The 26622-nt window shown below is 42.8% G+C and overlaps 1 protein-coding gene across 5 annotated transcripts in view; it reads left to right on the top strand.

Moving 5' to 3' along the window:
* LOC139277536 (extracellular sulfatase Sulf-2-like) overlaps positions 1–26622 on the top strand; it is a 383019-nt gene that overhangs the window by 243106 nt on the left and 113291 nt on the right. For all 5 annotated transcript variants that reach the window (XR_011596105.1, XM_070896109.1, XM_070896110.1 and 2 more), the window contains 2 exons: positions 6087–6332; positions 19394–19633. Coding sequence is in view for 4 of the 5 variants with exons in the window: in XM_070896109.1 (XP_070752210.1) it covers positions 6155–6332; positions 19394–19633 (418 nt within the window). In the remaining variant the exon portion in view is untranslated. The remainder of the gene's footprint in view (positions 1–6086; positions 6333–19393; positions 19634–26622) is intronic.

The following is a 26622-nucleotide window of genomic DNA, read 5'->3' as shown; positions in this document are numbered from 1 at the left end:
AGCATTATGGCAGCTTTATAGTTGCCCTGCTGAGATGTTAATCCGTTTTTCAATAAGGGCTCTACATACACCTTCCTTCAATCATCTGTCAATTCCCCATTTCTAAGTGAACTTTTGAAAATATTTACTAGGCCGGCACATGCAATCTTTGCCATTTCTTCCAGTACCCTAAGATAAATAAAATATGTCCCTGATGTTTTTCCACCTTACACTTCTTTAATTTAGCAGGGACCATTTCCCTTCAGATGTTTAAACAACCACTTTGATTTTTAGTTTTATCTCTTATATAAGATTATACATCTGTTATCCCAACCCGCTAACAGTTCAAAACAGCTACAATACATCGGTAATGGGCCATAATTTGCAGTGGTAGGGCAGCTAATGTTGTCTGTCATTAGTTAGACTAATTCGTGCATGTTTTATTTCGCAATTTTTTTGAGGGGAAACTGTTGAAAGTGCGTGCTGATAACGTCAGTGAGTGGAACCAGGTATCTGGGACCTGAGCAAGCAGGCAATAGAGCTGTGTTTCTCCTTAACCAATCAAATTGAAGGATTGTAAAATTAACAGTGCAAGACTGAGAAGGAGGTATAAATTAGAGTGGGTGAATTTAATGACAATCAGGTACAGAAAGAAAAATAAAAAGAGGGAAAGAAAGATTGGATTAAGAGAGAGGAAACAGAGAAAGGTCAGTAAAAATACAAAATGTTAAATTTTACATTTCTAAAATCTTCAACAGCTAAAACCTGATGCTATACTTGTAAAAGTTAATTTTCAGTATCAGAGAGGTTGACTGGAAGTTATTACCTCTTATCATGTCGTTAAAAGGGTACTTAGACGGTTAGACTGCAGGGCTGTAGTAATACCTGCCCTCCTGTATGGCTCAGAGACATGGACCATGTACAGTAGACACCTCAAGTTGCTGGAGAAATATCACCAACGATGTCTCTGCATGATCCTACAAATCCCCTGGGAGGATAGGTGCACTAACACCAACGTCCTCATTCAGGCTAACATCCCCAGCATTGAAGCACTGACCACATTCGATCAGCTCCGCTGGGCAGGCCACATTGTCCACATGCCAGACACGTGATTCCCAAAGCAAGTGCTCTACTCGGAGCTCCTTCACAGCAAATGAGCCAAAGGTGGAAATGCTACAAGGATACCCTCAAAGCCTCCCTGATAAAGTGCGACATCCCCATTGACACCTGGGAGTCCCTGGCCCAAGACCGCCCTGAGTGGAGGAAGTGCATCCGAGAGGGCGCTGAGCACCTCAAGTCTCAACGCCGAAAGCATGCAGAAATCGAGCGCAGACAGCGGAAAGAGCGTGCGGCAAACCAGTCCCACCCACCCCTTCCCTCAACAACTATCTGTCCCACCTGTGACAGAGTCTGTGGCTCTCGTATTGGACTATTCAGCCACCAAAGAACTCACTTCAGGAGACAAAGCAAGTCTTCCTCGATTCCGAGAGACTACCTATGATGATGAGACTGAAATGGACAGCACTTGACTTTCTGTGGCATGTTTAGTTCATATCTACCGAGCAAATACAGCAACTTCACATCATTCAATGCATATAACGGTGAGGCAGAGAGCGAAAGGCCATTTTTGAGGAGCAGCGTAACTCGGACAGCAACTGTTGGATATTTGATTTTAATCGCGCATCTGCTCCTCACCTATACTATTTGCGCATAAATAACGGCGAGTGCCATTAACCTCACCGTTACTTTGACAGCAAATTATGACCCATCTTCTCACTTCCCTTGTCATTAATGATCATGTGCAGGCTTGTGCAACTAGGTATGGCCACTATGAGAAAAATAATGGCTCAGATAAGGTGCTGTGTTTGCGTTTGTACCCCAGCAATTTTGAGACCCATTCTGGGCACTAACCTGAGAACAGAAGTAAAACAGCTCTGAATTTTAAAGACCTTTAGACGCAAACTCAATTTTTGAATCAGTTGTAGGATCTTGATGGGGTTCAACTGTTCACTGATGTAATTTTGAAAAAATAATTTAAATATGTTTATAATGTTTAACATTTTGTTGTTAATTAAGAAGTGCTTTAATTAAAATACTTGCTATGTTCAGAACAAATGGCTCATAAAAACAAAGTGTTAAAAGCATTTGGCCAATGAAATACAGCATTGACCGGCTTTAACATAAAGGCTGCACCAATGCCTGTGCTGCTCTCGGAGGATTAAAGACTAGTCTAATATAGATGACAGGATGTTTTATTGTTACTCAGCATTTAAATCCCTAGTGCAGTGTATATATTCAAAATAAATCTCAGCTTATCGGCAAGATAGAACGGCCACATGGTGGTAAATTGCAAAGCATGACCTCCAGCTTCAGTTATTGGAACTGGATGTTTAAGAGCGAAAGCAGAGAAATTAAGTCAGTACATTTGCAAGGGCCAGGGATATTGAGCTCATGTGACTGACTGACAGAGTCTGAAAGAGCACCGAGACGCTGTACTGAGAGCTCTGGAGATAGGAGCTGTAGAAAGGACTCAACAGATGAGGTAAGAAGCTAAGAAATGTCTATCAGCACATTTAATGAAGAACGGTCGCTATGTTTCTGCATCCAGCTGGATGTTGATATTTTGATAATTGATGCATTCTGGAATATAGCTTCGTACAGTTTGAATGAAGGAGGTGGTTCTGACAAAAGCGGAGACACTGAAGGATAATGATCAGTCATTTGGCCTTCGAGGTTTGTAATTGCACTTTCTTGAAGTAAATGATTTCATAAGGTAACTGTTTATTGTATACTACATTACCAAGGTTAATGAAAAAGCAGCGATACAGAAAAAAAGAGAAAATGAAAGCTTCCAGACTAACGGTATTTGTAGTTTTCAGACAAGTCAGTCTTTGTTATTAACCAGTTTATTCAAGTGTCTACAGTCCATGTGTAATATACAAGACAGGTTAGTTGAGGATAGTTAGACATGATCATTATAAGCACGATTATAACCGAAAAATATATGAAATCATTTTAATGCAAAATGTTAATACTCATTAGTACTTTAAGGATTCCAGCATATATAATACAGTTAAGGTTTTATTAGTCATATAATAGTTCTAATATATATATGTGCTATTTGCGAGTAAAGACTATTTTGTTGTAGCTTAATTTACTAAATGCAGTGGAGCAGTGAAATGTAGCATGTACAGTATGCATACATCTATGCTAGTCTCATTCACTTCCTGTTTTAAGGTGTATGTACTTTCATACAGCAGATAGAATATGAGCCTCATTTTATGCTATAATACCAAAAGGGGGGAGGATTTGGGAAGGTGGTGCAAACTCACATCAGGATATCAGATTGCTATTTTACTGGTGATCTGGGGCAGAGTAGACTGTAAGATCCAAGTGGGTATGAAGATGCCTGGGTCATACTTTCCAGAACTGTTAATGTTTTGTGCTAGTGAAGTAAAATTATATAAAATATAGATTGGTGTATTGGCATTATGCTGCAACATTCTGTGCAATGTAGTATTACAATGCAGATGACGCCCTCACCATTGCCCACCGCCCCCACCCCCCCACCTCCCTGCCCTTCCATGATGACTATGATACCAGTCATGCTGTTATGGAATAGAAATGAGGGAAATGGGAAAGTGAGTTCTCACTTGCTCATGCATAGCGAATGGTTATTTGGGGAGTAATTGGGAGAGTTTTTGGAGTAAAACATCTGCCTGCTTTCCTAAGGGAAGGAAGGTGTGATGCAGAGAAACAATAGTAAATACTTTCTGAAAGAAAAATCAGTATTTATTGAATTATGTGAGCCCTTTTTTTTCCAATATGCAATTCGCTCATAACTAATTGTCCATTTACACCTGAACTGGTTTGCTTTGTGCCAACACAGAGGTTATAGCACAAATAGACCCTGAATCTGAAGTCCTGGCCTGACATACTGGAGTGATGTGGAATAAGACACTCTGGATGGGGGAGACTCACTCTACTTCACTTTAGAATCAATTTGGCCCATAGCACTTGATTTACACTATAAATTTAGCATTGGTGCGAAACTAAAATTGCGCCACATTGCCAAACTTTTGCAACAATTTGTTAGTCTCCTTCCTGTCCTAGGGTGTCCAAAAGGAAATTCAGGGCCCGGATAAGGCCCGTTGCCGTCGTTTTGTGGCGGCCATGCGTTGGAATCGAGTGGCCGCCGCGTTGCAGTCGGTTGGCTGCCCCGATCCAAATTCACCTCGGGGATTTTTCGGGCGGGATCCACTTCCACCCCGCTGCAGTGATCGCCCCAAGCGTGTCATCAAAGCAGGCACCACCGCTCTCCCGCACCTCCATCGCACTATGCACGAAAGTTATCTAAAAAAATCCACGACCTACCGCCTGGTGCCCCCGACTTTTGGTGCCCCCGGGTTTTGGCTGGGCCAGTGGCCAGTGGCCTGGCACCCAAGAGGGGATGCCAGGCTGCCTGCTGGTGGCCTGGCCGAACCCGTTGGCATAATTGTCGATCCGACCTGGCAGTCGGCCCACAGTAAAAAAAATTAAATGACGTTTCCGGCCACGTGACCCCCCTTTAAGGGGAAAGCTATCGGTGGCACCGACCGGCGGCCGGTCCACTCCCGTGGGGCAATTTCCTGCAGGGCAATTTTCCACGTGGGATGGAAATAGGGTCACTGCCAGTCAGTAAGGGGTCGACGGGGTGGCAACACGTGCGGAGTGGAGACATGCTCCACCGGGAAAATCCACGAGGGCAATTTTTAAAATGGTGGCCCCTCCGCATCGAGCGGTGAGTGCTTTCTGAACCATGGCCGCCTCTGAGGCGGCTCGCAGCTCTTGTAGAAAGAGGCAATTTCGGCCCCCTAGTGTTTAGTGCAGAAGTGCGCTAAACCAGTGATATTGTTTAATATTTCTCCTGTACATCTAACTCTTCTTGTTTAAAACTATACTCATGTTACAGTTGGCTATCACAGCATTATAAAACCACATATTATTATTCATGTTTTTATATTCTCATACCATCTCTGCACTCCGCATAAAATTCTAATACTACAGGCTCAGTCATTAGTCACTGCCATTGTCTGAACTCTCTCTGATGCCTGTCTAAATCTACATTGTTTTGGTAAAAAGCCCAGTGTGGCATCTATTGAATAATGAACATCAAATTGCGTGTATAACCAGGTCAGAGATTATTAAATACTAGGTATTCCCTGCTGTTGAAACAATCACTAACATGCCAACCCCCTTGCAGTTCATTGTAATTTAATTTAATCAAGTTTGCTTTCCACATTTCTATTGATACAAAATAGCAAATATGATCCTTGTAAGGTATTATAACTTTTTTGACAAACAAACTATCTTAAAATGCACCATTATTCATGTTTTAATTTGGTGTTTTCAACATGCATTTTGTCATTTCCTCTGTAATGCTTTACTTGATGTGCTAATACTGCTGCAGTTCTTATCCAATTACTATCTTTTAGTTTAGTACCTTGTACCATTATAACCTTAAAAGGAGTAGAAATTAGTAATTGTTGAGCCCATTTTCTGGAAATGGGTCAAAAATGACCATTTTTCAGGGCTATGTCTTAAACCCCAAGGACTCCTGAAAAACATTCAACACCTTATTGGGCTTGGATGATTTTCAGGTGTCTGGGGCAGCCACCTAAAACAGACATTAGGCTCCACGCATATGATAATGAGGGGCCTTATGCCCGATTTGGGTCACCTCCGAGAAATTGGGCTGCCTGAGCGGAAAGGGGCTGAACCTCCTCAGCTCAGGTTTTCCAAGCTTGGATGCGGCCTAGCAAGCAGTCACCACCAAAAAGGTAGGTATATATTTTTTCTTATGGTTGAAGTGGGGCAAGGAAAAGCAGGAGTGCTCCTCCTGGCTCCACAGCACTTTCGAGGTCCGTTCGTTGGTCATAACCAATTTCCACCCAAGGATATAAGAATGATCTACATATTTTTATTAATCTATAAGTCAAATGTTAAATAAGAAAAGGAAATGCTGTATTATCAATGCATGGAGCTAGTTTCCTCAGCTCTGAGGGAAGAATGGTCAAACATTATACATCTTGTCAAATGCTACATTACTGCTTTCTTTTCAATTGTAGAACTTAAAATAAACAAAGGAAAGAATTCCTTTCCTTCCCTGGAAGGACAGAAGAACTCGTGAGGCAAAATGTCACCGTCACCGTCAACACTTGCCCTCGGACTGATTGTGTTGGGTGTTGTAGTTCTTGTGAGTCCTGGTTCAGCTCTCCTTTCTCAACGTTTGAAAGGCCGGTTTCAGCGAGATCGCAGGAATATCAGACCAAATATCATCCTCATTTACACGGATGACCAGGACGTGGAACTTGGTAAGTGCAAACAAGCATTGTGTAATGGCTATTCAAAAGTATAAATTCTTCAATAAAATCCACTCTGATTTTTCTTCCTTTTAATTTTTCTACTAGCTAGTCGAGATGCAAGAATTAAACCAGCCATTTCCGTCCTATAGTCTTGCATGTAAATGTGTTTTGGTTTGTTGTTTGTCATCGTCCTTTGTTTCCAGTCACAGTATTTTATTTGCCTGCTACTCTCCTCTGTTTTGCAGTAATGTACAAAATTAGCACATGTTCTGTTGCTCATGGCTGAAAGTAATTTGTTCTCTCTATGATGAGAAGGAATGAACATTTACTCCAGCCCAAATATTCTTTTGAAATACTTCACCCAAGTGCTAACTGAGAGCATAAGACATCTTTCACACATCCAGTAAGCATGGCAGAGTGCTAGCCTGTGCCAACTTACAAACCCATGACCATGCCTACTGGTTTATGCCAACTGAATAAGTCAAGTTCCATTTATATTATGGCTTTTCTGGAATTCTTGGATTATAGGCTGGGATTCCATTGATTCTCCATGAAAGTGCAAACTAGTAGTCCTGCTCATAACTGCGGGGGTGTTTAGAGAAGACATTTACTGCTATGCTGCTTTGTTTCTATAGTAACAGCAGGCAATATATTATTGTCCTGAGAGGCCACATGGGAATAATAAGATCATATAATTTTACAGCACAAAAGGAGAACATTTGGTCCATCACATATACACCAGCTCTCTGAATGACTTACCCACTTAGTCCCATATTGTTGCCCGTTGCCCCTCTCTTTTTAAAAATATTTATCCACTTTCCTTTTAAAAGTAATAATGGATTTAGTTTGCATCAATATTTCTGGCAGGGAATTCCATGTCTTAACAATCTTCAGCATAAAGATGCCAACCTTTCATTCTTTTGGTCATTATCTTAAATATATACCCACTAGTTACTGAGTTGCTGACTATCGGGAATAATTTAACCCTATTTATCTTGGCAAAACCTCTCAATTTTTCTAGTGAAAAGATTCACTGTTTTTCTAGTTAGTCTTCATAGACAAAGCTTCTCATCCCTAATATCATGTTGGTAAATGCCTTCTGTACTTGCTCTGCCATCCTTCCGAAAGTAGTGCTTGTAAAACTGGACACAATATTCTTGATGTGGTCTGATCAGTGATCTGTATAATTTTAGCCTTACCTCTTAGTATTTGCCTGCAATGCCCTTATTTATAAATCTGGGATTTTTTTTCCAGGTTTTTCAACTCGTTCTTTCAATTTTTAAAGATTTGTGTAGCTGAACCCTTAAGTCTCTCTGCTCTTCTACTACTGTATTTTTGAAGTTTTATTGTTTATCTTTTCTCTCAATCCTTCTTCCAAACTGTATCAACTCACATTTCTTCAGATTTCACCTGACATTTTCTGTCCAATTTGCAAACCCGACTTTGTTCTCTGTATAGGCATTTACATAAATTTTACCTTGATCTACGATGGGATAATTAAACCCATTCATTAGTATGCTCAGGGTAACATTTCCCTTATTCCTTGATTCTAACCATCTTTTTCACCACCACGTCTATTACCCATACATTCTAATGTCAGCCTTGGCTCAGTTCACCTCTGAGTTAAAAAAATCATGGTTTCAAGCCACACTTCAGAGAATTAAACATATAATCTGGGCTGAGACTTCAGTGCAATACAGAGGAGCTGTTGCACCATCACAGGTTCTGTGATGTTACATTAACCTCATAGATCTATCCTCTCTGGTAGAAACAATACCATGGCACTAATTGAAGAAGAGCAGAGGAATTCTCCTGGTGTCCTGGTCAACATTTAACTCCTAACCAGCACCACCAAGACCCTGGCCATTTATCATATTGCTGTTTATGGGACCTTGCTCCAAATAAGATGACTGCTGCATTGCCTTGTATTACAAAAGTGACCACATGACAAACATACTTAATTAAAGCACTTTGGGAGTTCCAAGGTGCTATATAAGTGCAAGTTCTTTAATGCGGTTGTAGAATCTTTGTTTCACGCTGCCACGTGTGAAGGTTGTCTGTCCTAAAAATCCCAAGAATCCAAAACCTTTCTTTCTACACCATTTCTCAAGTCATGCATTTACCATCCTTATCTTACTAATTCAATACAGACTAACTAGCACATGGCACTTCTCACATACAACCGATCTACAGGTTTGAAAATATTCAATAAACATTAAAAAATATATATTTAACCTTCAGTCTATCTCCTAATTGCCAATTATTTGCAGAACTTGAATTATATTGCTTCTGATTGTTTCTTTTCCCTCTCCAAACTCACTTGTACACATTCCATTGTATCCCTTACCCTGACACCAGGAAGGCAAAGCACTTGGAATTCTCAACTGCAGCTGCAAAAGTGCCTGTCTCTTTCTCTATTGCTACTGCATTTCTGCACATCATTGTTGTCCTCCTGTGTCAGTTGTGGCTCAGTTGGTAGCACTCTCACCTCTGAGTCAGAAGGTTGTGAGTTTAAGTCCCATTCCGGAGACTTGAACACAAAATCTCGGTTGATACTTCAGAGCAGTACTGAGGGAGCACTACACTGTTGGAGATGCCATCTTTCAGTTGAGATGTTAAACTGAAGCCCTATCTTCCCTCTCAGGGGGATGTATAAGATCCCTTGACACTAGCTCGAAGAAGAGCAGAGGAGTTCTCCGCGATGTCCTGGCCAATATTTATCCCACAACCAATATCAGCAAAACAATTTATCTGGACATTATCATATTGCTGTGTGTAAGACCTTGTTGTGCACAATTTGGCCGCCACATTTCCTACATTACAACAGTGACTACACGTCAAAAGTACTTAATTGGCTATAAAATACTTTGGGAAATCCTGACGTCGTGAAAAGTACTATATAAATTAAAACATAAGAAATAGGAGCAGGAGTAGGCCATTTAAACCTACCCTGACATTTAATAAGATCATGGCTGATCTTCTACCTCAACTCCACTTTCCTGCACTATCCCCACATGCCTTGATTCTCTTAATACCCAAAAATCAATTGATCTCTGTCTTTGAATATACTCAACGACTGAGCACTCACACCTAACCCTAACGTTCCCCGTAATTTCTCCAATCTCTTTGTAATAAAGGCCAACATAACATTTGCTTTCCTAATTGTTTGCTGTACCTGCATGTTAACTTTCGTATATAAGGACACCAAGGTCCCTCTAAACACCAACATTTCCTAATCGCTCAGCTTTTAAAAAATATTCTTGTTTTCTATTTTTTTCTATCAAAGTAGATAAATTTACATTTCTCCACATTATATTCCACCTTCCACATTCTTGCACACTCACTTAACCTGTCTATAACTTTTTGCAACCTCTTTGTGTCCTCCTCATAGCTTACTTTCCCACCTAGCTTTGTATCATAAGCAAACTTGAATACATTACACTCGATCCACTCATCTATAGATTGCAAATAGTTGAGGCCCAAGCGCTGATCCTTCCGGTACCACACTTGTTACAGTCTGCAAACCCAAAAATGGCTCGTTCATTCCTACTCTCTGTTTTCTGTCTGCCAGCCAATCCTCAATCTATGCTAATATATTATGCCCAATCCTATGAGCCCTAATTTTGTGTAATAACCTCTGAATGCCTTCTGAAAATCCAAATACATTACATCCACTGGTCCCCTCTTTATCTACCCTGCTAGTTATAACCTCAAAAATCATATTATGATTTTCTAAGTGCTCTGTTACCGCGACCCTAATAATAGATTATAGCATTTTCCCTACTACTGATGTCAGGCTAACCGGCCTATAGGTCCCTGTTTAGTCTCTCCCACCTTTCTTGAACAGAGGGTTTTTTTTGTTACCTTCCAATCTACGAGGGCCATTCTAAAATTTAGAGAATTCTGGAAGCTCAAAACCAATCAAATACTACAAATCTTTTTTTCCTTTGAGTTGTTGCCATTGTCACAGGTGTTGAATGTTAAATAGCTTGTTGTGAATTCAGTTCTTTCAAGGCATGCCTGCATAGCATTCTGTCTATTTTTCCTACTCTGATGGATGATCACCCCATTTCTGTTTTATTACAGTATTTGCTGAAATACTTCTGTGCAGTCAGTGACATTTCAGAGGCATTTTTGCATCCAAACTTGACAGTGCTAATAAAATTCTTAGTTCATCCAACTGAGAAGCAAAGCAAACTTTCTAGATAATGTTAAATCAGCCAGAACTTCACTAAGAACAGCAGGCCATCCAGTCCAAGTGTCAGAGAGGCAGGTTTTCTATTCAAAAGCAAGGTCTTGATCTTGGCTGTGCCATGAGGGTTATGGGGAGCAGGCGGGGAAGTGGAGCTGAGTCCATGATCAGATCAGCCATGATCTTATTGAATGGCGGAACAGGCTCGAGGGGCCTTATGGCCTACTCCTGTTCCTATTTCTTATATTCTTATGAAAAGGTAGTAGGCAAAAGCATAATTAATCCACAGGGAGGTCATGTTGACAGCCGAGTCACTGCCATGGTCCCCCCCTCCAACACAAATGGTAGAGGCTAATAGGAGTAGCTGACTGCAGAGGTGGAGAAAAATACATTTTTTTAAAGTTAGTAAATCTGAAAACGATTGGAAGAATTTTAATCCCAATCTTCCCGGTGGAAATTGATTGGGGCAGTTAAAATGGAATGTGGAACTTGCCCATCGGCATCCCACTCTGATCTGAATAACTGCTGTTCTAAATTGCAGGCAGCAAGAAAACCAGCCCGAAGCTGGCGGGGTCCTTCTTTAAGTCTGTAGATCAGGCTCTGATTAAATGATTGGGATCGACTGCAATATTAACCTGAGACCTGAATGGAGGGAGCTGTGTTAACTTCCCCACCAGGCCAATCTGCCGAGAAGGGGCTCCGGAAGGTCCAGACGTGCTCCTCTGGTCCAACAAGGAAACCTAGGGGCTCGCCTGTCCTGGGTTTTCATCTATCCCCCGACCTTGATCAATCTACCATAGTGCCTGGGATCGTTGATATGGGTCCCGACCGGCGGTCTCCTGCTGCTCGAATTCCCGCTCATACCCGTTGGCCAGGTGGTGGGTGAAGCCGGGTTTAATCAGAAGGCTGGTGAGCTCCGTGTAAATGAGGCTCAGCCATTAAAATCGACCAGGCATTGCTTTCACCCCAACTTTCGGTCCCCCATACAGCATTCCTGCTTCCATTTAAAATCGACCCCAATATTCCAGCCACGAATTAGTAAGTATTTTTGAATAAGCATCAGTTAGTATGCAAGAAAGCCAAACCATTAACCCCAGCATATTGTATATAATCTACAGGACCATTTATGTCTGTTTTAAATAACCACTTTACATCCAAATAAAATTCTGCCCTTTTTCAGTGTAATGCAATACATTAATTTACTTCAATTTAATGGCATCAACTGACCTGAACCTATCTCACACTGAAAGAAGATCTCTTCAATCACAGTAATACATTTTGACTAAATGTTAAAAATGGACCCTGCATTTTAATGCCTTTGCAATGGTTTTGAAATACAGGGTACTGCAATAACATTAACTAATTCATTAACTGCTTTTATGACTAAATCTATAATAGGTCCTTCTTAAGATTCATTCAGTTAGTCCCAGAGCAATGAAAATGTCATCAATTTGATCATATTCTCACACAAATTATACATGAGGGAGAGCTTTTTGTATAGCACCATTATATGGTCTGTATAGACCATTGTTGGAATACAGTGTACTCCATATTTGTCGTCTCGTCAGTGTTGGTAGGATTGCAAATGCTTCACCTGTATTGTCACATAAACTAGACAGCTGGCCTTGCATCATCGGCTCATTTCCATATTTAAGATATGCTGCCTGCACACTTTGGCCCAGGCACAGGCAGCATAATTGAGTAGCTCTTAAAGGGGTGTTGCAAAAATATAAAGAAATACAGTCACACAAAAGGGGGTGGCTGCATTTGAGGGCATTATTTCAGCCTTTCTTAAAGCTAAAAATGTATATTAAGTATTCATAAACCTTTCCAAAGGTTGTATGTGAGGAAAAAGAAATGACAGGCTAAAAATGAAGGGAGGGAAACTAAATCCGGAGGCCTGAAACAAATCCTGTGGGCAAGTGATGCACCACCAGACTCTCTGTTTGATGACTGGTAAAGTGGGATTGCTGCTGAATAAGGTGCATGCAAGGAGGTTGTGCTTCTTGACACACCAGGGCACCCTCTAGAAGACAATAGTGTGCCATGCTGAGCAGGAGGAGGCTCAATGCTGCATAAAGTGCCTACAGCACCAGGGAACATATGTAGGGAAAGTTGCCAACATTTAAGGAACTTGGCAAGGTTAAACTATCTGACAGTCCCATGTAGATGACACAAGCATGCTTGGTACAAAGTGTTGCCTGTCAGCCCCTTCAACATTTACTGCTCTCTTATGGCAAGCCCTTGCACAACTTCACGGTCTCTCATAGCATTACATGCATACAATTACTCCACTGTTTCTTATTTGCCAATTTTATTTTGGTTTCCAACAGCCAAATATTTGCAATGGGACCCAAGTCCTTATTGCATTTGGGGCCCAATAATACCTGGGCAGATGTCAGTTGGAAAAGGACCTTTCCCCACTTCAGGTTCTCAGTGTCGGTATCAAGCACCCAAATGTCAGGATATAGTGGCACTGGCAAAGGTACAAAAAAGGATTTATTAGAATGATACCAGAACTGCGAGGTTTTACCCATCAGGAAAGATTGAGCAGGTTAGGGATCTTTTCTCTAAAACTCAGGGGTGACCCGATTGAGTTCTTCAAGATTATGAAAGGGTATGATAGGGTAGACATAGAGAACATGTTTCTACTTGTGGAAGACCAGAATGAGGGGCCATAAATATAAAATAGTCACTAGTAAATCCAATAGGGAATTCAGGAAAAACTTCTTTAGTGGTTAGAATGTGCAACCCGCTACCACAAGGAGTAGTTGAGGCGAATAGCACAGATGCATTTAAGGGGAAGCTACATAAGCAAACGAGGTTTAAAAGTAATTTAAGGATATGTTAGGCTTAGATGACGAGGGATGGGAGGAGGCTCATGTGGAGCCTAACCAGTTAGCCTAACATCTGTGGTTTGGAAAATGTTGGAGTCCATTATTAAAGTAGCAGTAGCAAGAAATTTGGAAAAGCAAAATTTGGTCAGGCAGAGTCAGCATGGATTTATGAAGGAGAAGTCACATTTGACAAATTTGCTGGAGTTCTTTGAGACTGGAACGAACAGGGTGGATAAAGGGGAACCAGTGGATGTGGTGTATTTGGACTTTTAGAAGGCATTTGACAAAGTGCCACATAAAAGGTTACTGCACAAGATAAAAGTTCGCGGGGTTGGGGGTAATGTTTTAGCATGGATAGAGGATTGGCTAACTAAGAGAAAACAAGAATCGGAATAAATGGTTCATTCTCTGGTTGGCAACCAGTAACTAGTGGGGTGCCGCAGGGATCAGTGCTGGAACCCCAAATATTTACAATCTATATTAACGACTTGCAAGAAGAGACTGAGTGTAACGTAGCCAAGTTTGCTGACGATACAAAGATGGGAGGAAAAGCAATGTGTGAGGAGGACACAAAAAATCTGCAAAAGGACATAGACAGACTAAGTGAGTGGGCAAATATTTGGCAGATGGAGTATAATGTTGGAAAGTGTGAGGTCATGCACTTTGGCAGAAAAAAAATCAAAGAGCAAGTTATTATTTAAATGGCGAAAGATTTCAAAGTGCTGCAGTACAGCGGGACCTGGGGGTACTTGTGCACGAAACACAAAAGGATAGTATGCAAGTACAGCAAGTGATCAGGAAGGCCAATGGAATCTTGGCCTTTATTGCAAAGGGGATGGAGTATAAAAGCAGGGAAGTCTTGCTACAGCTATATAAGATATTGGTGAGGCCACACCTGGAATACTGCGTGCAGTTTTGGTTTCCATATTTACGAAAGGATATACTTGCTTTGGAGGCAGTTCAAAGAAGGTTCATTAGGTTGATTCCGGGGATGAGGGGATTGACTTATGAGGAAAGGTTGAGTAGGTTGGGCCTCGACTCATTGGAATACAGAAGAATGAGAGGTGATCTTATCGAAACGTATAAGACTATGAGGGGCGCTTGACAAGGTGGATGCAGAGAGGATGTTTCCACTGATGGGGGACACTAGAGGGCATGATCTTAGAATAAGGGGCCACCCATTTAAAACAGAGATGAGGAGAAATTTCTCCTGAGGGTTGTAAATCTGTGGAATTCGCTGCTTCAGAGAGCTGTGGAAGCTGGGACATTAAATAAATTTAAGACAGAAATAGACAATTTCTTAAAATACAAGGGGTTATGGGGAGCAGAAGGGGAAGTGGACCTGAGTCCATGATTAGATTAGCCATGATCTTATTGAATGGCGGAGCAGGCTCGAGGGGCCGTATGGCCTACTCCTGTTCCTATTTCTTATGTTCTTATAAACACTGGCATGGACCTGTTGGGCCGAATGGCCTGTTTCTGTGCTGTAAATATTTGTGACTTTGTAGGTCTTTATTGGCTGCTAGGAACCTATCATCAGAGCTCCGATCCTTGTGATGCTCTCAGTGCATCGTGCATGATGCATTGGGAGAGCCCTTAAAAATATTGAATTTAACTAACCTTGCATTACAGTGTGAGGTCAGCTCATTTGGGTACAGGCACCGTCAGCAACTAAGGGGTCAAAGCTATGGACATGCACGAGCAAATACACTGTATGGAGAAAGCTACAAAGAACAGAAAGACATTTCTGGAGCCAAGGACTACTAGTCAACAAAGCAAAACTGAATGTGTAATACTGTCAACAGCTTGAGTCATGATCCCCATGCTTACAACATTTTATTTAATACACATGTTTTAAATCTTAATGGGTAGAAATTCAGTATCGCCCTATTTGGGGCGGCAACAGTTGGGAGGCATGAGACTTTGCGTCAGGCGCTGAAGTCTCGCCCCTCTCCAGAAATTTGTGTTCCCGAGCCTGGAAGGAAGTGGAACACTAAATCAAGCACTCCACTTCCTTCCTGGGGCGCTAACTGGGCAGACGCCTCAGCAGCACTGCACACTGGGCCGCGCAGTGCTGCTGTGTCCGAAGCAGACTGCCGGGCTGAGCATTCGTGGTCAGGAACCCGCGAAGAAACCAGATCAGCAGTGCCAATAAGCTGGTACGTTTTAAAAAAATTTTCACTCGGCCGCCTCACCTTTGATTTTCGTCGCGGCCAGCTGCCGGTGTTTTCGCCCGGCGCTGCCGCAGGGGGCAAAAGTCAATTTCGGGGCTGTGGCGATGATGTCATGATCTCCGGGCACAGGAGGTCAGGGTTCAAAGCCGTAGCGCCACAGCTAAACTCCCGCCCAATATGATGGGAGTCATGAGCAGCGCTGCACCCGGTCGGTAACTCATTTGCCCCCTCCCCCCACCGGGGACACTAACAGGAAGCGCAAATGAGTTGAATTTCTAGCCCTAAGTTTGTTATGCAAAATTTAGGATAACTTCCTTTATTGCATAGAGGATCCATGAGCAGTCCCGTTATGTTCCACGTGGAATTGTGATCATATTAAGGTCTCAAGAAATGTGAACTGAATACTCAGTGCTTGTAGAAAATAGAAGCTGGAACTTTTCTCTGTTTGTTCCTCTTTCAAGATGATTGTAACCAGATGCGCCATACGTAACCTTGCCCTGCAAAGAGCTATTGCCAAAGAGTAGGTGGAGACGAGAATCTTAAGCTGCCTTATGGGAGTTTGTGAACATGTGGCGGTTGCATGCTTGGTGTTTGTTCCTTACCACACTTCATGGGCCACATGAATTGACGGGAATGGCTGTAATACAGAATGAAGTGCTAGGACCTGCCTGTGCATTTGAAAAGTAGGTGAAGAGCTGCCAGAGTTCTGTGCACTCCCTCCACTGTGATGCTCCATAAGATTACAGTGAAATGTTGTTAAGATGCAAGGAAACATAAAATTAAACTTCTTATAAGTTTGCTTACTTCGGGAACTTTTAAGAGCCCAGTATATTTCTTCATTATCTGCTCCTATATCAGATACAGAATAATTTGAGCAAGAAATTCAACACATTTTCAATTATTAAATGTGACAATTTTTTGGAGCTGGGCTAATGTGATTGTGTGTGAAAGAACTTGGCCTTCATTCCATGACTATTATTCTAAAGCCAATAATGGGCTCAATGCTGTACAAATTGAACCTTGTCAGCACATTTTACCAACTGAAAAGCACAGCCAGTATTTTCTGTCAGTGCTGCTCTCCTTCAGATTAGGCATTAAACCAATTCTGGCGGTTCAGGAAGACATTAAATATCCCATGGCTCTATTCAGAGAAGGGGAGAGAGGTCTCCTGGGTCCCTAGCCCACATTAACACCACCAAAAATACATTAGCCAATTATTCATCTCATTACTATTTATTGGATGATGCTCTGCACAAAATGGCTGTCACATTCTTCTGCGTAACAATAAATGGCTGCACTCAAAACAATTTACAAAATGTGAAGCGCTTTGGGATATTTTTGTGAGACATGAGAGATGCCATATAAATAAAAGCCTCTCTTTCTTTCCAACTGGGATTCCTTCCTTTTAAAATTAGTAGTAAGTCCATATTTTGGTACCCATTGCTTGCTTGTGAATGTTTGATTTCTATTCATCTGCGCATAATACAGTCTTATTAACTTCTTACAGTAAGTAATGGATACTCTGTATTATAAGGACAAGACCATTATACCCTGTAATAATTGATGTATTAATTGGCTACTAAAGTGCAAAATAGTACAATCCTTTATGCCACAAGGTGCAATTATTTTGCCTTCCTGAATCAATTTTTCTGGGGCAGATCCTTAGCTTAATTGGAGGTCAGTCTGATTTTCTTTGTTTTATTCTTGGAGTCATTCAGAATCTATTTTCTATTGGAGGAGCGATTTCTCAGTACAATTCTCTTTTTCTTAACTGTGACGTAGACATTTGCATGTTCAACAGTGTAACATCTGAATTGTGACATTTTTTTGCTTATCATTGAGTTGGATGATAAGCATTTATAAGGACAGGAATGTTATACCATTAAATGTACAATGTATTATTCTGCTTAGTGGAACTATACTTCTTTAAGGCTATTATGGCTAATTATTATTAAGCAAACAGAGGGATATGTTATTTGTTGTTTAACTGTTGTTTCGTTAGTGGACTTTGCAAATTGGAAGATGCTTGTTAATTCAACGCTGAAGGTTAGAAGTACAGGTCAGAAGCACCCAACAACTTAAAGTTGTTTTGCATCTGTAATAAAGTGTAACTGTAAGAATTTAATTGTTTGCTGCAGGAACCGTACAGGTTGAAATCATTCAGAATTTAATTGCTCTCCAGGCTGTAAATGAGAACCCAGGATGAAACTTACGGCTTTCTTTTTTTCAAAATATGATTGCAAAGTTAATTTTTAAGTTACAGGTTACAGATATTCTGACTGCTGTGTTAATAAATTATTGTCTGTTGGGAAAGTTTCTTTTCATATTTCAAATTACTGTCTTTCTTTCACTTTTAATGTTTTTAGAAGAAATTTGCATTTACATCAATCACTGCAATAAATTTGCCTAGAATTAGTTCGCCTAGAATTAAATATGACCGAGACGTATGACATGACAGCAGAAAGCAAATGTGGGCACATATGCATTTTTATAATCTAACTATCTCACATTGCACTTGGGGAGTTGAAACAAAGTGTAGTCAAGACAAAATGTAGTCTTTTCTGCAATGAAATTAGAGGGGAGGAAGGAGAGAGAAGAGGGCATAGAGGAGGCAGTAGATGAAGATGGGATAGTGGGTTGGAGTAAGGAGAATGTAGATGATGCAGGCAGGAGTAAGGAAATATCAGATTTTTAGTTTTGCAAATGCAGCAGCAGTTAAACTCATGGAACGATTTTTCAGATTCCACAGCTCTTGGTTTGAGTACCATCATGATTTAATATTCCTAGATCCTCAAGAATGATAATAGATTTCAGTAAAAACAGACCTTTTGGTTTACTGACCTTGTAAAGTCACAAGTAAATGCTATTCCAATAAACAGTGTTACTAAACAGGCTAATATTATTTGCAGAGCCTTTTGGGAATGGACAAGTGATAGAATCATAGAATCGTTACAGCACAGTCGGAGGCCATTTGGCCTGTCGAGCCTGTGCCGGCTCTCTGCAAGAGCACTTCAGCTAGTCCCAATACCCCGCTCTTTCCAGGTAGCCCTGCAATTTTTTTTTAAAGTGGCTATGCAATTGGGTTGTCAGGAGGGGAGAGGGCCTGAACATCTTTGGGATCGGGGCTGGGTGAAGGAAGCATCATCAAGGAAGGAGATGGAATAGCCTTTCTGGAGCCTACGGAGGGAAGGCAGATTAGAAACGGTTCACCAGGAATATGTTCAAGCACGAGGTGGCCAAATGCCATGGTGTAAACACCAGCATTAATAAAGAGAGGGGTGTGGTGGGGAACTGGATTCCCCGATAGGGCACATGTAGAGACAATCTTATCTAGAAATGCCAAAACATAGCTCTGCCATCAGGGAAAAATAATACTGAAGAATTTAAAAACTTAAAGGAAAATATAATGGGCGAGATTAGCGGGCAGTGGTACTTACCTGTATCTAGGGAGAGAAACTGTAATTTTAGTTTTAGATCTGCAGACTCCGAAGTTCCATCGCATGTTAGAGCTAGAATTGCAGACATGACTAGAGACCCATGTCAGCTCATTGTTGCTCACTTGATGATTGGCAAATCCTATTGAAGTGCTATCTAGAGGTATGAATGAAATGGTGATGCTGAAAGCAGGGGGCTAAATTTTGACTTTGGGTGATAATGTAAAATGGCAATATTGATTCAGTCACCCATTATACGTACATCTCTCCTGATTTTCATTTCCATTTCTTGGAAATGTAACATTTACGCAATCACCCAAAGTCAAAATTACCCATTATGTGTGTGTCACAGACATACCAAGCTTAGTGCATTGTAGATAATGTTAAGAACATTAATTCAGAGTAATGATGATGTCAATTTCAATACTTTCAGGATCTTTGGAAGTGATGAACAAGACGAGGAGGATCATGGAACAAGGAGGAGCCCACTTCACAAATGCTTTTGTGACGACACCCATGTGCTGCCCTTCAAGATCTTCTATGTTGACTGGGAAATATGTCCACAATCACAATACCTACACCAACAATGAGAACTGCTCATCTTCCTCTTGGCAGGCCACACATGAACAGCGGACATTTGCTGTGTATCTGAATAGCACTGGTTATAGGACAGGTATGCTATTGAAGGAAATTGTACCTCTTTTATGGTATTCTTGATAAATCTTAAAGCAGTTAGATATTTATTTTAAAAAGCCTTTGTGTTCATTCAAAGAAGTAATAATGTAGAAATATTTCAGCTGTGATGACACTTCAATGGAAGAACTAAAGAACAGAGTGATTAAACAGCATTTATGGTAAGCAAGTTGATAGCTATAAGTAACAATGAACACACTTGAGAAGAATAAATAATGTTCGAGCCAGGAAATATCTAATTCCGTTTAATTAAAATCAAAAATGTGTCAGAAGGGAGCTGAAAGGTTGCTCATCGTTTTTCACCCTTGGTAAAAGGATACAGGTATGTGGAAAGAGCACAGAAATGGGATTAGAGTGGACTGCTTTAATGGCACAGGCTGAATGTACTAAACGATTTCCTTCCACACTCATTTCTGTGATAAAGTCAGAGTCTCATGTAAAGCCATGGGAGCCGAAATTCAGGCCCACCAGAAAGCTGGCGCACTTACGATTTTTAACGTGTTTTTACTGCCATCTCAGAAGAGTTCGACTCTTGATCGATATTCAGGTCTATGGGCTAGATTTTACACTTTTGTTCGTATTGCCCAAAAATGGGCATTATTTCTGGTGTGGGCAGTAAAAAAGGGTTTTTAGATCGCCGGCTCCTCACCCATTCTCAAAGCACTTAGTCTTCATTTTTGAAAATGGCCATTACTGCGAGCGATATGAAATGGGCGGTAATGTTAAATCTTATTGACCTTCTGCCGTAAAGTGTCGTCTTCCTTAGCAACAGCATTGCAACGCTTGATTCCCGCAATTCAGGAGGTCATGGGTCATCATGACATGCGCAGAAGAGGAGACAGAGAGAGAGGGAGCTCAAAGGGACTGAAGGCATGTGTAGCTGTGGTGTGTGCTTGTTTGGCTGTTTTGGGAGGCACGAGGGAGATTCACCAGCAGCAAAAAGCCTACTAAGCACCAAGAACATAGTTGCCACTGAGTTTTTGTCCAACAAGTAGGATATAATGTGGAAGGGATGGTGGAGGCCCTGGAGCTGGTATCCAGGAACACTGGTGGCAGAGGGCTCCCAGTGGTCCCGGAGTGTGGCACTGCACCCCAAGGGGCCACACCCCCATTGCCAACGATACATGAGAGCCAGGAGCAACATCTTGCTTCTGGCTCAGAGCACGTTCCACCTCAGGACCGTCCTCTCCCGTATCCGTCCAAGCAGCGTTTCGGCCGGTGCCCCCCCACAATGAAGCATCGCCTGAGGAGCTCCTCGGCCAGGCGGCTTGGAGTCAGAAGGGGAAGGGGTAGAGGTGGGGGGTGAAGGGTTGGTATTTACATAAATACTAATGATTTCAGACAAATGTTTAGTTTAAATGGTTTTTATTTAACAAAACCTTATTGCGCCTTGGCCCAGCATTATACGCTGGTGATTCCTTAACATCAAAGGATATAATGACACTTAACTTCAATCAACTTAAACTTTAACTGTCACCAAGGTGATGGCCACCATTGATGTATCACCTGCAGTGTGTCAGCCTTGTAAATAACACCAACGTTCTTTCAGGCAAAGTGATCATTGATGAGCTCCTGACGTAAGGCTCTTGCAGCTATCATGTCACCACCGGCCCTTTCATGCGGTCTACCGGGGGGCGGGGGCATGGCTTCAGCATCAGCCTGATTGTCTGGGCCGATGTCAGCATCCGCCTCCTCATCCTCCTCTTCCTCTCTTTGGTGAGGTGGACTGTCAGACTCATCAGGCAATTCTTGTCCCCTTCTGATAGTCAAGTTGTGCAGCATGGAGCACACCACCACGAATTGAGGTACCTGCTCAGGGTGGTATTGGAGGTCGCCTCCTGAGTGGTCCAGGCATCTAAAGTGCTGTTTAAGCACTCCAATGGTTTTCTCCACGATATTGCGAGTGGCTCTGTGGCTCTCATTGTACTGCCACTTGGCTTCGGTGTGAGTGTCACACAGTGGGGTCATCAGCCAGGTGGCGAGGCCATATCCTTTGTCACCAAGCATCCAGCATTGACTTTGTGGCTGATTGTTAAGCAAGTCAGATACAGTGTTCTCACGCAGGATGTGAGCATCATGGATGCTGCCTGGAAATTGAGCATTCACTGCCAGTATAATTTGCCGGTGGTCGACAACCAGTTGGACATTCAGGGAATGGAATCCCTTGTGGTTCCTGAAAACCTCAGCGTCCTGAAAAGGTGCCCACATCGCGATGTGCAGACAGCCTATTGCTCCCTGCACCTTGGGGAAGTTTGCAATTCTGGAGAATCCTAGAGCCCTCTCAGTCTGTGCCTCCCTGGTCATAGGGAAGCCGATCAAGTCCCTCCTATGTGCGTACAGGGCTTCAGTGACCTGTCTAATGCAGCAATGTGTGGCGTGCTGAGAAAATTCGCAAATGTCGCCAGTTGTGGCCTGAAAAAAACCCGAGGTGTAGAACGACAGTGCCATGGTGACTTTGACCTCGACAGACAGTGCAGTACTGATGGTGCTGGCAGGCTGCAGATCTTCCCTGACCAGCTGGCATACCTCAGTGATAACCTCTTTGTGGAAGCGCAGTCTCCGAAGGCAGGTGGTGTCGGGCAAGTCGAGGTAAGACTGCTTCTCCCTGTACTCGCGGGGGGGTTCAACGTCTGGTCCTCCTCATCAGTCTGGCATGTCTTACATTGGGCACATAATGCTGTGGAGCATACCTGCGGCGATCTCGAGTCTGCTGCATGTAATTGGTTATCAAGAGAGGGTGAGAAAAGACAGGCCCCATTGCAATAGCTGTCTGTTTTCCACCGGTTGGTCACAAAGAATGAATGTCCCGATGAAGACACCTATTAAATTCCAATCGGTCACTGTATGGTCAAGATGTTTGTAGAGATGTTCACATCAACCCCAATGATCTCCAGAGTACATCCGAACACCCCCGCGGTTGGAGCACAGCAGCCTTTTAAAGGATGCGACATGTGATGTAGAACATGGCATCCATAACGCTGTGATTAGTTCCCGTTAGTTCCACTTTTTCTGGGTGTTTTTTTGGCGAGCGATATTGTGGACAATATGTGTGCGAGGTGGTTAAAGTGACGTTGGGCGATCTCATGGCCGCTAGTTTCGGTAAATATGCTCTTTATGTCAAATTAAAATGGGCGGTCCGTATTATTGAATCTCAGCGTTAATTCCGTGCGGAAATTAACGCTGGGCGATATTATGGGCGTTGATTTTGCCCATTCTGATGATTCCGCTCCAAAAAAGTGGGCAGGCGGTATTATTTTTTCCCGGCGTTAAGTAACGCTTGCCGATAAGTTTCCTAAAAATGTCCGTCAGTTTCCATTTTGTGGCTAAATGGGCGATATATGGGCGTTATACATCATTTCAGTGGTAAAATGGACGTTAAGTGGACGTTAAGCATGCAAAAAAAGTGGAGGTTCTAGCCCACCGTCTTTTTTTTTCGAGCAGACTTGAAGTCGGTCATAATGGTGTTGGAAGTGTGTCGGTAAGTGCTGGTGAGGGGCGAGAGTTGGGACAGAATCGAGTCTGCCGCTGACACTCAGCGACGGAGCGGTGGTGACGTCAGTTCACGTGTGCGTCACCACGTCTCTCCCCTCATTTAAAGGGCAGAGAAGCAGCAATTTTTTTTTTTCAAGTTTCGGCTACTGGGCCACCAAGGAGGGTTCGGCCGGGCCAGCGACCTGGCACCCAAGGGGAGTGCCAGGCTGCCTGTTGGCGGCTCGGCCGAACCGGGCGCCTTAATTGTCCGGCCGATCGTAAAGTCGGTCGGCAAAAAAAAACACGGCAGCTGCGGCAGTGCGCCCTTCCCTTGAGGGGCCGCTGCGATGCCGTGGCTCACACAGTGAAAGGAAGGTGCACCGACAGAAAAAGCAGTCGGGGGCACCGCGTGACAGATTGTGGATTTTTTCAGGTAAGTTTACGCGGAGTGGGATGGAGGTGTAGGAGATCGCCGGTGCACTTGGGGCACTTGGCAGCAGCGGGGCAGAAGTGGGGACTGGCTGAAAAATCCCCGACCTGAATTTGGATCGTGGCGGCCAATCCACTGCAATGTCGTGGCCACTCGATTCCACTGCATGGCCGCCGCAAAATGGCAGTAATGGGCCTTATCCGAACCCTGAATTTTGGCCCCATGAACTTTAGGCCGAGTATGAATATCTTTATAAAGGATCAATCCCTTTGTTTGTTTTTGTCATGTATTCAACCAGTATTGTAACCCATGTATAAACTGACCTAAGTTGTACACTGTGAGAACAATGACCACTAGGTGGTGAACTTGTGGGAGACACTCCTAACATAGACCTTCAGATATAAAAGGGGAAGCTCCACCCACTTCCTGCACTTGAGTGCTAAGGAATAAAGGACAGATCACACACTGACCTTCTCTCAAGCATGGGCCTCGTGTGCATTTATACTGTATAGTAAGGACGTATCAGTTTTGTTGTGTCCTATAGTACTAACTGCAGGTAATGTATTGTCAGTCAGATGATGACCAGAGCTGTAGTTTCTAACAACCTGTCCTATCAACATATTCAAAGGCTTAATATAAACTAATAAACTATCTGTGGCTCCGATTTAGCTTCACTGATAGCAGATTTTGGTTAAATAACTAAAGATTATAGTGCCGAAATTGCCCCGTGCTAGATTTGCAGCGCATAATTTGAATTAGTGATTTGTTTTGTGCCGGCACGGGAAACGGTGGAGCCAGTGCGGATTTGCCACTTTTTAGGTGGTGGGGACAGTAACCGTGCATTCTTGTGGTGCTCCCGGGGTGCGCTTGTGGCACGGAAAGCTCAGCACTGTGCTGATGATGTCAGCACATCGCTAACACACCGCATCATGCCGCCGCGTTGCAATGTCCCTCCCCCTCTCTTAAAGGGAAAAGCAGCTGTGATCTGAGCCCCACTGGGCCACCAGGGAGGGTTTTGGCTGGGCCAGTGACCTGTCACCCAAAAGGGAGTGCTGGTTTGCCTTTTGGCAGCCTGGCCGAAAAGTCAGCCGACACAAAAAAGATGAAAAGAAGCTGTCAGTGGCATTGCCCCGTGCAGACCTGGCCCCCGCGGGGCAATTTCCCCCTGCGGGGTATAAAGGGGTTGGCGCAGGGCGATAATGGGTCGGCGTGCATGGCGATGACGTCATCGCTGGGGTACAGCGCAGGCACCTTTTTGTCCACCAACCCCCGGGGGCAATTCCAGGGGGAGCGCTCTGTGCACAACATCTGGGCGAAAACCCTTTAACGCACCCTTATTGCCAGCCGCCGCCACTAACTGGCCCTGCGCAAATCATAGAATCACAGAAATTTGCAGCACTGAAGGAGGCCATTTCGGCCCATCATGTCCGCGCCGGCCGACCAAGAGCTATCTAGCCTAATCCCACTTTCCAGCTCTTGGTCCGTAGCCCTGTAAATTATGGCACTTTAAGTGCACATCCTAGTATCTTTTAAATGTGGTGAGGGTTTTTGCCTCTACCACCCTTTCAGGCAGTGAGTTCCAGACCCCCACCATCCTCTGGGTGAAGACATTTCCCCTCATATCTGCTCTAAACCTCCCTCCACAAATTACTTTAAATCTATGCCCTCTGGTTTTTGACCCCTCTGCCAAGGGAAACAGCTCCTTTCTATCCACTCTATCCAGGCCATTCATAATTTTATATACCTCAATCAGGTCTCTCCTTAGCCTCCTCTGTTCCAAAGAAAACAGACCCAGCATCTCCAGTCTTTCCTCATAGCCAAAATTCTCCAGTCCAGGTAACATTTTTATAAATCTGCTCTGCACCCTTTCCAGTGCAATCACATCTTTCCTGTAATGTGTGACCAGAACTGCACACAGTACTCCAGCTGCAGTTTAACCAGTGTTTTATACAATTCAAGCATAACCTCCTTGCTCTTGTATTCCATGCTTTGACTAATAAAGGCAAGTACAATTTCAGCCCCTACATCTCTTTATTTATAATGTTCCAGTTGATTTTCCAGCCTAGATAAGTAATAATCTCTTGGCTCTCAGAAAAGTACATACATTTTTGGTGTGTAATCAGTAATAGTAAATATTTGAACTCGCATAGGGTCCAATCAGTAGGCAGAATACCATCAACTTCGTGTTAGTGGAACAAAGTGTGTGTGCTTCAAGTTGTACATCTGAGACTTGTTTGAAGTTACTTTTTAGTGAAAACTGGATCTGAACTGAAAGTTTCCACATAGGATTCCAAATAGCTTAACATTGGCAGGAGTTTCTCCCAAACAACAGGACACTATGTTCATGTTATGAAACATTTTTAATTGGTCAATTTTGTAAGGCACTGCACTACCAGCAAGACTTCACACGCAGCAGTTGCGTGACACAAAATTGGGTGCCCAACCTCGGTTAACCAATTTGCAGGCATGTGATTTCCGACAAGCAATTTGGGGACTAATCATGAGCCTTATTTAAATATTTAAATCCCCTTTTATTTTGGAGCCACCAAACCTTTTATCACCAGGTGAGGCTTCACCCATAGCACAAGCCTCACTATAAAAACTGAGTGCATGGGAGTCTTGCTTTTGTGAAGCATGCTTCAAAAAGCTGAATTTTAGATTCATTTTTTTCTCAATTTCCTGCACTTTGTTTCATGCATTAATTGATTTTAGTAGATTGGCCTCCGTTTTCTCTTTTTTCATCTGCCAATAATCTTATTTGCTGCTGGCGTAGTTGTCGTATCGTGCAGAGATAAGGATGGGTAGTTCTTTGGGGATTCCAAGCTTGCTACATAATTGAGATTAGGAAGAGTTCACAGCGGGTGAACAAATGGAGCCATAATGACCCCTCAGGCAGTTTGGCTACACCTATAACTTCACCAGAACCCATAATGGCTGATTCCACTAAGAAGGTACCTAAATGTAGAGGAGCACTTTGGTCTGAACCCCTTACTGTCTATTTTCTTTCTTCACGAATAATGTGCCATGCAGCTTAGGTACAATGAGAGTGTGTGCAAAATGGCAATGGT

Source organism: Pristiophorus japonicus, chromosome 12, assembly GCF_044704955.1.
Source record: "Pristiophorus japonicus isolate sPriJap1 chromosome 12, sPriJap1.hap1, whole genome shotgun sequence".
In the NCBI taxonomy this organism is placed as follows: Eukaryota; Metazoa; Chordata; class Chondrichthyes; family Pristiophoridae; genus Pristiophorus; species Pristiophorus japonicus.
This window is presented reverse-complemented; position numbering and strand designations above follow the sequence as displayed.